At 36.8% G+C, this 10,960-nt stretch overlaps 2 protein-coding genes across 3 annotated transcripts; both read right to left on the bottom strand.

Annotated features, from left to right (window-relative positions):
• Positions 1 to 666: 666 nt before the first annotated feature.
• Positions 667 to 2,601, bottom strand: atpsckmt (fATP synthase c subunit lysine N-methyltransferase). The gene is made up of 4 exons (XM_016232043.1): positions 2,086 to 2,601; positions 1,580 to 1,717; positions 1,383 to 1,433; positions 667 to 1,292 (listed from the first exon to the last, which is right to left on the bottom strand). The coding sequence occupies exons 1-4, from the start codon at positions 2,368 to 2,370 to the stop codon at positions 1,089 to 1,091; spliced, it is 678 nt and encodes a 225-aa protein (XP_016087529.1). The 5' UTR covers positions 2,371 to 2,601; the 3' UTR covers positions 667 to 1,088.
• Positions 2,602 to 3,590: 989 nt separating this feature from the next.
• Positions 3,591 to 10,523, bottom strand: LOC107550699 (neuropilin and tolloid-like protein 1). 2 transcript variants are annotated; one of them, XM_016232045.1, is made up of 9 exons: positions 10,223 to 10,523; positions 9,791 to 9,852; positions 9,520 to 9,654; positions 9,194 to 9,442; positions 6,518 to 6,559; positions 6,301 to 6,428; positions 5,913 to 6,141; positions 5,594 to 5,707; positions 3,591 to 4,353 (listed from the first exon to the last, which is right to left on the bottom strand). In XM_016232045.1, the coding sequence occupies exons 1-9, from the start codon at positions 10,282 to 10,284 to the stop codon at positions 3,770 to 3,772; spliced, it is 1,605 nt and encodes a 534-aa protein (XP_016087531.1). In that variant the 5' UTR covers positions 10,285 to 10,523; the 3' UTR covers positions 3,591 to 3,769. The 2 variants fall into 2 exon arrangements, with proteins under 2 accessions (XP_016087531.1, XP_016087532.1); XM_016232046.1 differs by having other exon boundaries at positions 9,787 to 9,852.
• Positions 10,524 to 10,960: the final 437 nt, after the last annotated feature.

Below are 10,960 nucleotides of genomic sequence, written 5' to 3' on the forward strand. Positions count from 1 at the left end.
TCAAGAGAAGTGAGTGATTTCTATGTCTTTTGTTGTTTAACATTAAAAACACAGAAAGCAGGAATAGACTGCTGTTCCTTTAAGACATGATTCACAGATCCAGTACACTGATACTGATACACATGCATCATCTTTCTTGACTGTTCACGTTCACTTAAGACATGACCAACAATGTTTGCAAGGAGACTCACAAAGACAGGCATGTTGACATTTTGTGTTAGTTTGTCAGTTCAAACGCAAGTCTTGAAAGTGAAATCAGTATTTGAGTGACACGCGCAAGGGCTGGGGCGGACCGAGGTACGTACCAAGAGTACCCTGATGATAGAGCAAAGATACACATAAAATAAACAGTTGTTCAGGTGTTTAACAGTAATTTTCAGGAACAGAAATTTGAAAGTAAACAAATGTAAAATAACAGTGCATATTTCACTGTATAAATGAAAGGATCCTTGTTGAAGTTACAAAAGCTATTTCAAGAGAAGTGAGTGATTTCTATGTCTTTTGTTGTTTACCATTAAAAACACAGAAAGCAGGAATAGACTGCTGTTCCTTTAAGACATGATTCACAGATCCAGTACACTGATACTGATACACATGCATCATCTTTCTCGACTGTTCCCGTTCACTTAAGACATGACCAACAATGTTTGCAAGGAGACTCACAAAGACAGGCATGTTGACATTTTGTGTTAGTTTGTCAGTTCAAACGCAAGTCTTGAAAGTGAAATCAGTATTTGAGTGACACGCGCAAGGGCTGGGGCGGACCGAGGTACGTACCAAGAGTACCCTGATGCATATCATGGGTGGTGTATCGCGGTTTTTCAGTTCGGTTTGAATATCTTTACACCCCTAACTTTTACTTAATTAACTCCACACCTCTGAGAAAATACATAAAATCGTTTTCTTTATCATATAATATAAATGCAGAAAAAACAAACGGATTCTTATTTTCTTTACTAAAACAAAGGGATATTTAATTAGGAACAATATGCAGCCAAAATAGGTAGTATTTTTCAAGCTTACATGAGAGACAAAATGTTTGTCAATATTGTAAAGAAAGAAAAGCCTCTCTAAAGAAATTAGTTTTCCTAGTTTGTCGCTAGTTCTTGTCTTTCACTGTCTTTATCATTTCTGATGGGAGGTTTGAATGTCTTGGCATTATAAACCCAAACAGTATCAATTCCCTCTCCAGCGACATCATCAGGAGTCCAAGTGGGAAATGGAAAGCGACAAGCTACTACTTTGGCTGAACTCTGGAGCTCTCTTTGGAGCTTGACTTCAAGCTGCTCCATCTGTGGAGAAAACAACCTTAATGTTAATGTAAAATATTGAATGTATGTTTATATATATATAATTATATGTAATTAGTCATACGATCATACCATTTGAGGAACCCCAAAGATGACCACGTTGGAGTACTCTGAAAAACTGACCTATGAAAGAAGACAGTTTAAGAGACTAATAACACTTCTAACACATGTGCCATGATTACATGCAGATTGTATCGATCTGTAAATACTTAGTTACAAATATAATGTAAGATCCACATTTAGATTATGATTGAACTGTCTGTTTTCACCTTCCAAAGGTCAGAAATATAAAAAGATGTGTTGTGATGAACACCTTCCCTCCAGGCTTTGTAACGGGAGTACCAGACCAGCCATGGGTTCAGCTCAAATCCTACTGCCTTGAAGCCACTTTTTGCTGCAGCGATAACCTAGACCAAACCAGACACACAGAGGAACAAGATTTTTAGGACTGTTAACAGATTAACAAACTGTGATCAACTAACATCAATAACATTATACAGTTGTATTGTAATACTGATATATACCACTGTATTTTATAATTTTTTTTTCATATACTATGATTTTTACATGGCACTGTTTGTTCCAAATCAAATCAACAGGGGGGGCTTTAAAAGTGAACATCAAATATTCTTATGAAGATATAATTTCTTCGCATCTCTGAGAAAATGTATAAAAAAAGTCTTTGTCATATATTAAAAACGCAAATACATACATACATAAATTCTTAATTTCTTTACTAAAACAAATGGATATAAAAGAGTCAATAGAAACTCACTATTCGTCCATCTCCGCTGCCGATATCCACCAGAGACCCTGATCTAGTTTTCAAAACCTTAAGTACGTTTTCAATCTGTGTCCTTGTTGCAGGTACAAATGGGAGACATACTTTCCTCAGTGCTGGTGCAACAAACGGTCCAGTCACTGCATACAGAGCGACCAATGACCCTCCGACGACACAAGTTGCAATAATACCGAGTCGTTTTTTAAAAGCACTTTCACCAGCTGATCCCTGCTTATAAGTCTCTGTGGAGGGATTTGACTCTGTGCCAAAGTCAGACATCCTGAAATGAAAGCATCGGGACTCATCAGCTGACCTCCTCCTCACTGTCTGACAGCACGCAGCTTTTCACAAATTTGCAATTAAAATCGGTCAGTTGTGCACGTAATGAGCAACATACAGACACTTATACTGTCTATATATATATATTATAAACAACCACAGAACTTTTCACGAGACGAAAACATGAGAATCGGTGCATCTCCTTAATTGTCCGACGACAGACAGAAGCAACATCCGTTCCGCTCTCTGACTGTCACTTACTACAGACGGACACACAAATATGATTAATTCATGAGATAATAAAAATGACTTGAAGAAACCTAACGATTGGTGGGTTCAAGATTTATAGCCTGTTCATTAACAGTACTTTTATACTGTCATTTTTAAATAGTGATCAAAGTTTATCTCCTGCAATTACTTTGATATACCAGAGGGAGGCACTATTATGCGGATGTACTCACAAACCCCAATGTGTGCGCTCATTACGCATCTCTGGCTGGCTGCTGCTGTTTTTCAACTTAAAATGACAATTGTAATGAAAACGGTACTTTTATAGTATTTAAATATTATTATGACGAGGCTGGCAATATTAGAAGTGTTCGCATGCCTACAACCACTTTAAAATGTTACCAATATGCAAGGAAAGAGGATGCATCCAATGGAAAGGCACTTTTTAAAGACATTTTTGTTCTAGATCACATTTTATAATAAAAATGCAATAAGATGAGACACAGTATAACAATCGTACTTGTTTGTAATTTTAGCAGTAGTGTGATATGAGAATGAAAAGTGGAGCATGAAGGGTAACAAAGTATAAAAGAAGCACAAATGTTCTCGCATAGGCATAAAAGCAATGAAAATACAAATAAATTAAGTCACAATCAAAACACAATTAAATTAAACCACACAGCTCAAGGTAAGAGCGAAGCCTGTCCCACATCACAAGACACAAAGATGAAAATAGCTATAGCAGTAATGATATGAAATGTTTTAAATAATACCCACACCAAACAGCACAAATCAAAATATTTACATTAAACATATGCAATGATTGAGTGTCCTAATATCATACAGCACCTCAAGATTAGGATTAAAACAAAAGTGCATAACAGTCATCAAATTATATGGACTAGGCAGCCTAGGACTAGTCATATTCAAAACAGGAAAAGAAAACTAACAACAATACAGTTTTATGGTTCACATTATGTCTCATTATGTTTTTTGATCCATAATCCTTTATGGATACAAAATGGTGAAAATGGAGTGACTAGACAAGGAAATCTTGTCTGTCAACAAACTTAATAAACAAGTGCATGACTACTACAAATAAAAAGGAAGACAAATAGGACAATAAAGAAACAGTCTATCCAAAAGCTGGGTTGACGTGCATGGAAAACCATCAAAAGTCATTGGATACTGACCGATGCACAGTTCTGTCCATTGCAGCTCGCCCACGGCTGGTGGTGGGCGCATCATAAAGTTCATCATCCAGGTCGCACTCTTCAGCCCCATCGTGCGAGTAGCTGTGCTTCATCACTAGAATATTCCTACGGCTAGTAGGGGTGGCTTGCATAGGGAAGGGGGGTTGTGCAGATGGCTCCATCTCTGAGAGAATAGCTGCAGCATCTCGCAGGCTGAGATCGCTGCGGCTGCCTCGAGCGCTGGACACCTGGGAGCCACAGTGGTGGCCGTGGATGCATTTGGAGGAGGTGCGCTGCAGTTTGGGGAAGTCTTCAGGTAAAACCTCACCATCGGATGAGGTTGCTTGCCGTAACGTGCACAGCTCATAGTGTGGGGGTTCAAAGGCCTCGTGCAGCAAGGTGGGATCAAATTCATCTCTGCGGATTATGTACTTCTTCCGTGGCTGTTTTATTTGAATGATTATCGACACGGTGAGCAGGATAATCACCAATCCGCAGGTCACGCCAATAATGGTCACATTAGTGTTGTCGAGACCGTCGAGGATATTGGCTTTTCTTTTCTCTGTATGAAAGGAGCATAAATATTGTATGAGGCACATTGTTTTAAATTTAGGAAAAAAAAATATATATATATTTACTACAGTAAAAATGTTTTGGGTTGGTAAGTTTTTTTATGGTTTTGAAAGAAAGAGGCTCTTGTGCTTACCAAGGCTGCATTTATTTGATCAAAAATACAGTAAATGTTGTGAAATATTATTACTTAAAATAACTGTTTTCTATTTGAAAAAAATTTCTAATGTAATTTAATTTGATGCAGTGAAAGCTGAATTTTCTCCAGTCTTCCATATACCATGATCCTACAGAAATCCTTCTAATATAGTATTCTAATATTTTTGTAGGAACCATTATACATTTAAGAAAATTTATCTTTTGTATTATTAAACATGTCTTTACTGTTACTTTTGATCAATGATTTGAATGTGTCCTTGCTGAATAAAAATGATTGATTTCTCAAAAAAGTATTGCTTTCCCAAAAACATGAAGTGTTGTTTACTCGAAAATGTAAATGCTCTCATAATTTACCTGTGTGACTTTCTTTCTTCTGTGGAACAGACACACACACACACACACACACACACACATTTTATATTCTTTTATTTGGATCCACAAGACAAGCAACAAAAACTGAATCCAAATACCTTGGGAAGTCAGTTTGCAAGATGACAGGTACACATGGCTAACATTCAACACTCAAGGATAGACAAAACATCTTTGTTACCATATTTGCATACTCCCTATAGTGGCTGAAACTGAACAAAATTTTGCGAGTTTTTTTGCTTTCTTTTTTTGCAATCCACTCAACTGCAGTCCTTTAATCACATTCTTGTGCACATGACCTAAACTTCCAAATACTAGGGTAATTAACTTACAATGATAGTCAAGTTGATGGATGGCTTCAACCAATGGCTGATATTTCAGCAATTTGGAAAGATAGCAGGTATCCAAATACAGATCAAAACAACATACACACACACACACACACACAAAAGATATTTTGAAAATATGTGTTTTTTGTCCATCCAATGGATCCCAATTGACTTTCGTTATATGAAAAAAATATTTTCTTTTGTTCCTTCCTCAAAATATTTTCTTTTGTGTTCCACAAAATTCACGAAAGTCATACAGGTTTGGAAAGGCATGAGATGATGACATCATTTTTATTTTTTGGGTAGAATATCCCTTTAATGTGCTCAACGTAAGTGAATTATTAATGTATTACTTTTGAATATGTGATTATATACCTTTGCAACCATTCTCATCCCAAGGATAGACGCAGTTTTGAATACCATTGCACACCAAAGTGTGGTTAATGCACATGTTGCTATGACAGAAGAAAGCATCTCCTTCACATGGAGCTGAAGAGCAGAGCAAAATGATAATAATTATAGAAGAAACCACAAGAGACACTAAAATTGCTGAAGTGACTCAGTACATATAATAATGTGTTAGTCCAAATATGGAGTTAAAATAAGAGGTTAATCACGACTTTAAGGCTAGAAAGAAATCTATATGTGCTACTGAAATGTGTTAAGATTGAAAAAAAAAGACTGAATGACTCACGCTCATGGAAGGTGGTAAAGAGGATACGGAATCGGCTCCTGCGGCTGGTCTCATCGGCCCACATGCGAATCACACCTAATGAAGTCAGCAGCATCACGTCATTGGCCACCGTGCTGCAGAATTTATTCTTCAGGTGTTGCACTGAGCTGCTCCCATCATACACTGCCACAAAGTTACGCTTGCACTCGTTTGAGTTCTGCATCTCATAATCCAGGAAACGCAAATAGATCTATAAGAAGAGGCACATTTATATCAATGTTCTTAGGAGATCATTTTATATTTTAATTTATTTTTTATGATTTAGGTCCTTACATAGTGGAGAGTAACAAGATCAGCCCTAGGCCACCATGCTGGGCTTTAATTTCATTAAGTAAAGTTAGAGTTTTACCTTCGAGCCAGGAGGAGCTCTTATGAACCACCTGCAGTCTACAGCCTCTGTCTGCAATGCTTTGCCCTCTTTGGTAACCATTACGGACTCCACAATTCCCTCTGGCCCGCTCATCTCAAATTCACAAACTACAACATGAAAGCACAGTCATGTATCATTGTGAAGTGGTTTTATTATGCAGAGGAGATCAATTAAATAAAAAAAACACTTCACTCACTAGGAAGAGGTTGTTGAACTCCAAGGTCTTTGAAATCAGGATCTGCAAAGCAGGCAGAGGAGAGTGAGTGATTAAGGATTTTTATAAGGCCTTAATCTGTTTAGTTTACAAGGTCACGTAACCTACAAACTCACAAGTGATTTCATATTCACATAAGCGACATAAAAATTGTCCTAAATATCAAAAGGGGTGGCTTCTTGCCATTGAAAAGACAGATCAGAGTGAATTTAAAGGCTGGTTTATGCCATGCTGTTTACCAGCAAAAACACTGGTTATCCAAAATGATCAAATGATCGGAAGTTGGTTTAGAAAAGTAAGTCATGCCAGTAAGGACACCAGCATACAGTATAAAACAGTGCATTTACACTACTGTCCAAATGTTTGGAGTCAGTAAGACTTTTATTCAGGAAGGACACTTTAAATTGATCAAACGTGACAGTAGAGACATTTGTAATGCAAAAAAATAAATAAAAAAAATCAAATAAATGCTGTTCTTTTGAACTTTCTATTCATCAAAGAATCCTGAAAATGGATCATGGTTTCTACAAATGTATTAAGCAGCACAACTGTTTTCAGCATTGATAATAATAAGAAATGTTAAAGTCGAGCACCAAATTAGCATATTAGAATGATTTCTGAGGGATCGTGTGTCACTGAAGCCTAGAGTAATCACTGTTGAAAATTCAGCTGTGCCATTACAGGAATAAATTATAGTTTTAATTTGTACTCATAATATGTACAGTATTTTTGTAATAAATGCAGCCTTGGAGAGACTTCTTTTTATAAACATTAAAATCTATTACTGACCCCAAACCTCTGAACAGTAGTGTATAGACTGCATTATTTCTTCCTAAGAACATAGGAAATATTTAAAAACAGATGGAATTTTATTTGACTGATGGTTTGAAAGACAAACACAGAAAAATAAAGCACATGGTTGACTTCTCTCCCTGACCTTGAGGAACTTCTGTCCCAGCATAATCATTTATTTTCTTTTACCATAATAACTGAAACACATAGGATTAGGGAATGAGAATGATGTCCTGAGGCTTGAGTCATGATTGTACGTGGATTAAATAATCCCTGCACCAGCCTCACACAGATTAGGCTGCCCAGTGTGACAGGAAGCAAAGTAACAAGATGTAGGTGTGTTTATCGGAGCCTGTTTGAATTAATTTTATTTATGTACAGTATTTCAAGTTTAAACAGGTAATAGCCTTTCTTTATCATGTCTATCTAGATCTAATATCATTTCCAAAAAATTCACCAGGATATTTCAGAGTCCTTTAGAGTTTTGGTGAAAAATCATTCAGGGATTCACAGTAATCCTCTCGTGTTTTCTTACCTCTGGTACAGCTTGGCTAAGATTATTCTTTATGCTGATGTAACCGGACGCATGGATGTAGGTCTCTAATAAATCTCTGATTTATGATGTGCAGAATGATATTTTACAGTAAAAAAAAATTGATCATTTATTTTCATTGATTATTATTATATATATTTTTGGTAATATAACCATTCATACATCTCTTAGTCGTTACAAAAGTACATTTGGTAAGATTTGAAAAATGTTAGTTTTTGTTTAAAAAATTAAGTAAATAAATAGCAATTTTGGTTGGGTTTCCACAGCTTGTAGATGTCATATCTTTGCTGATGGATGATGCATGTATTTTTTATGCTTCTTTAAATTACAGGCTTGTCGATCAATTTCAACAGGGGCTCAGGACAAAAATGTGATTGCTGGTCCTCTCCTCCTATGACCCGGCTTCATTACCAAAATCTAAAGAGATTAGCACTGCTGTTCAGTGTATATTAGGCAGCTGTAATGAACACTGGTGTAATCAGAATTTAAGAAACATCACATAATCAGGAAGACCAGCCAACTTTAGACAAGACAGACATCACATCTGTCCCAAACCTCAGTCGAGTAGTCAAAAAAACACTCACTTCCATTTTCACTTTGGCTATTCATTGAATGATGTGAAATATGGATTCAAAAATATCTTGACAAAAGAATTATGACCTTTTGCAACCCAACAGTATTGCATAAAGCAAATTTTTTTGGCCATCCCATAGATTTGGAATAGGATTTGGAGAAGCTGAATTAGGAGGACAGAGCTCAGGACATGGGGCAGACTGAGTGTGCTCCTCTGAAGACAAGCTTTCATTAACTGGGATCAGAGACATCACAAACCTCCCCCACTCAGCTGCTTCATGTGTGCCTGCACTACAAATGCAGGGCCATCTGACCTGAGCAGAGAACACAGCATTTACCAAAACACGGAGGAATAAACCACCAGTACAAAACCAATATTATAACTGTATATACGTTTCGTTTCAGAATAGATACAGTGTCCAAAAGTTTGAGACCACAAAATCTGCTATTCAATTTGTAATGAATTTAAACCTGTAACATTTAAACCATTTTAAAACAAGATGTAAAATGATTAAGAAATCAGATTCTGCACTATTTTCCAGGTAACTAATCAAGTAAATTTGTGACAATGATCATGTGACTCTTTTTACAGACGGTCAGATGTTGTTCTATTGAAGTACAAGATTCTCAAAGCATATTGGACGTGATCATGAGGTTTTACATAAACTTGCATTAAGAAACTGATAAATACTTGGTGGATAGACAAATGCATATACTGATGACAAAAACACAACTCTTACCTTGGGTGAAATTGTACCGAGCTGAAAATCCAGTGGCTTCTAGTTCACTATCTGCCACAAATTTTATCCAAAGGTATCGTCCGCTGGACCTAACATAGGTCGGGCTCTCTTGTCCACAGTAACGTCCGATAATAGGAGAAAAGCTGAAGGGGCCATCCCTGAGTTCAATGTGGTCAAACTTACACTCCCACGATGGCTCAATGGCATACTTTTCATCAAAATACAGGTCAATGCATTGCCTTGGAGAAGCTATGACATAATTAAAACCTCTAGTTAGATATGCAGATGTTACTGATTAAAAACGGTCAAAATGGAAGCTTGCTAACCTTCAATTATGTATATGCATTCTCGGTCAGGAGGATATTTTTCAGGATAGTTAGGAGATGTGAAAAGCCCTCCATCAGGTTCTTTGATCCAAGCACCACACAACCCTGTCGGCGTCACACCTGAATTGTTTTTAACTGAAGAGACAAAGCATTACTTTATTAAAAGATATATAAAAAACAATCTACAATCAAATCAACTACTTTTGCATGAGATCACAATGCCCTTCTTGCTTACTTAAGAGGTCATTGCAAATGAGAGATAATTACCTACAGCTCTCTTTGGTGGTGCTGTTGGTGCTCCAGAAAATCCCAGATTGACAAGACTTGCAACAACTGCAAAATGAGACAAGAATAATGTTTATACAGTTCTTAAATGTTCAAATACCACTCCAATGTACAGTATACTCTGTACATTGTTTATATACTGTATATTGTTTATATACTGTTAAATAGTGCTTTTAATCTATCTATGCCTTTTGCAACGTTATCACCACTATTACAAGTGTATGTTTACATGTTAACTGCCACTTTAGGTTTAGTGATACTTGTTTTCGTGTGAACATGCAAACAGAATAACACATTAAATATACGAATATGGCTTAAACTTAAAGGAAATCATGCATGTATTGTTCCCAAGACGTTACTCGGTCATAACAATAAAATGAAACATTATATTTATGTGCGTTTTTTTATATTTACTCACCAACAAGCAGTTTCACCCGCGGCACCATGATTCTCCCCAAGAGTTTCAACTTTGAATTCCATGAAATGCGAATGGAAGTGGCGAGGCGAAGGATAAAATTGAGATAAAATATAACTACGGTATAAAGCAGCCCGTCTTTAGAAGAAGCTGCTTAAAGGATCGCAAAAATTGTTGCCGCTACTCCCCGAACTCACGGTGTAGTTGAAGACTTGTGGAACAGGCTGAACACATCTGCGTAATCCGCCACAGAGCACAGAAGACCTGCGGACACGAAGAGTGGATTAACACGATCCCTTCATTCATATTTGGCCAGAATAATCTATATGCGATACCCTGCCTCAGATGAAGTTTGTCCAGGTGATGTTAACCCATGGTTTGCTAACTGAGTATGTTTAAGTAGCTATACTACCTTGTGTAACCTACTTCAAAACATGGGTCATGCGTGCAAAATGAAAACATTGTGCAAAGTGTGAGCTGTGTCGAGTTCCAAGTATGACGATACAAAAAAAACCGCATTTTTTATATTTAGTAGCCTATCAAAGAATACAAAGTTTATTGATTACACTCAGTAAAGATAGACGACATTTTTTGAGAATTAAAACAAGGCTGTAACGGATAGGCAGTCAGTTCAGGTTGTAGCCTACTGTTGATGTATACCCGTTCACCTGAAATATGTATTTCCAGAAATTTCCTGGTGAACTTGGAACTGAGTACACAGCCTCGTTTTCATTTGCTATA

This window comes from Sinocyclocheilus grahami, unplaced genomic scaffold (assembly GCF_001515645.1).
Source record: "Sinocyclocheilus grahami isolate Dianchi unplaced genomic scaffold, SAMN03320097.WGS_v1.1 scaffold406.1, whole genome shotgun sequence".
Lineage (NCBI taxonomy): Eukaryota > Metazoa > Chordata > Actinopteri > Cypriniformes > Cyprinidae > Sinocyclocheilus > Sinocyclocheilus grahami.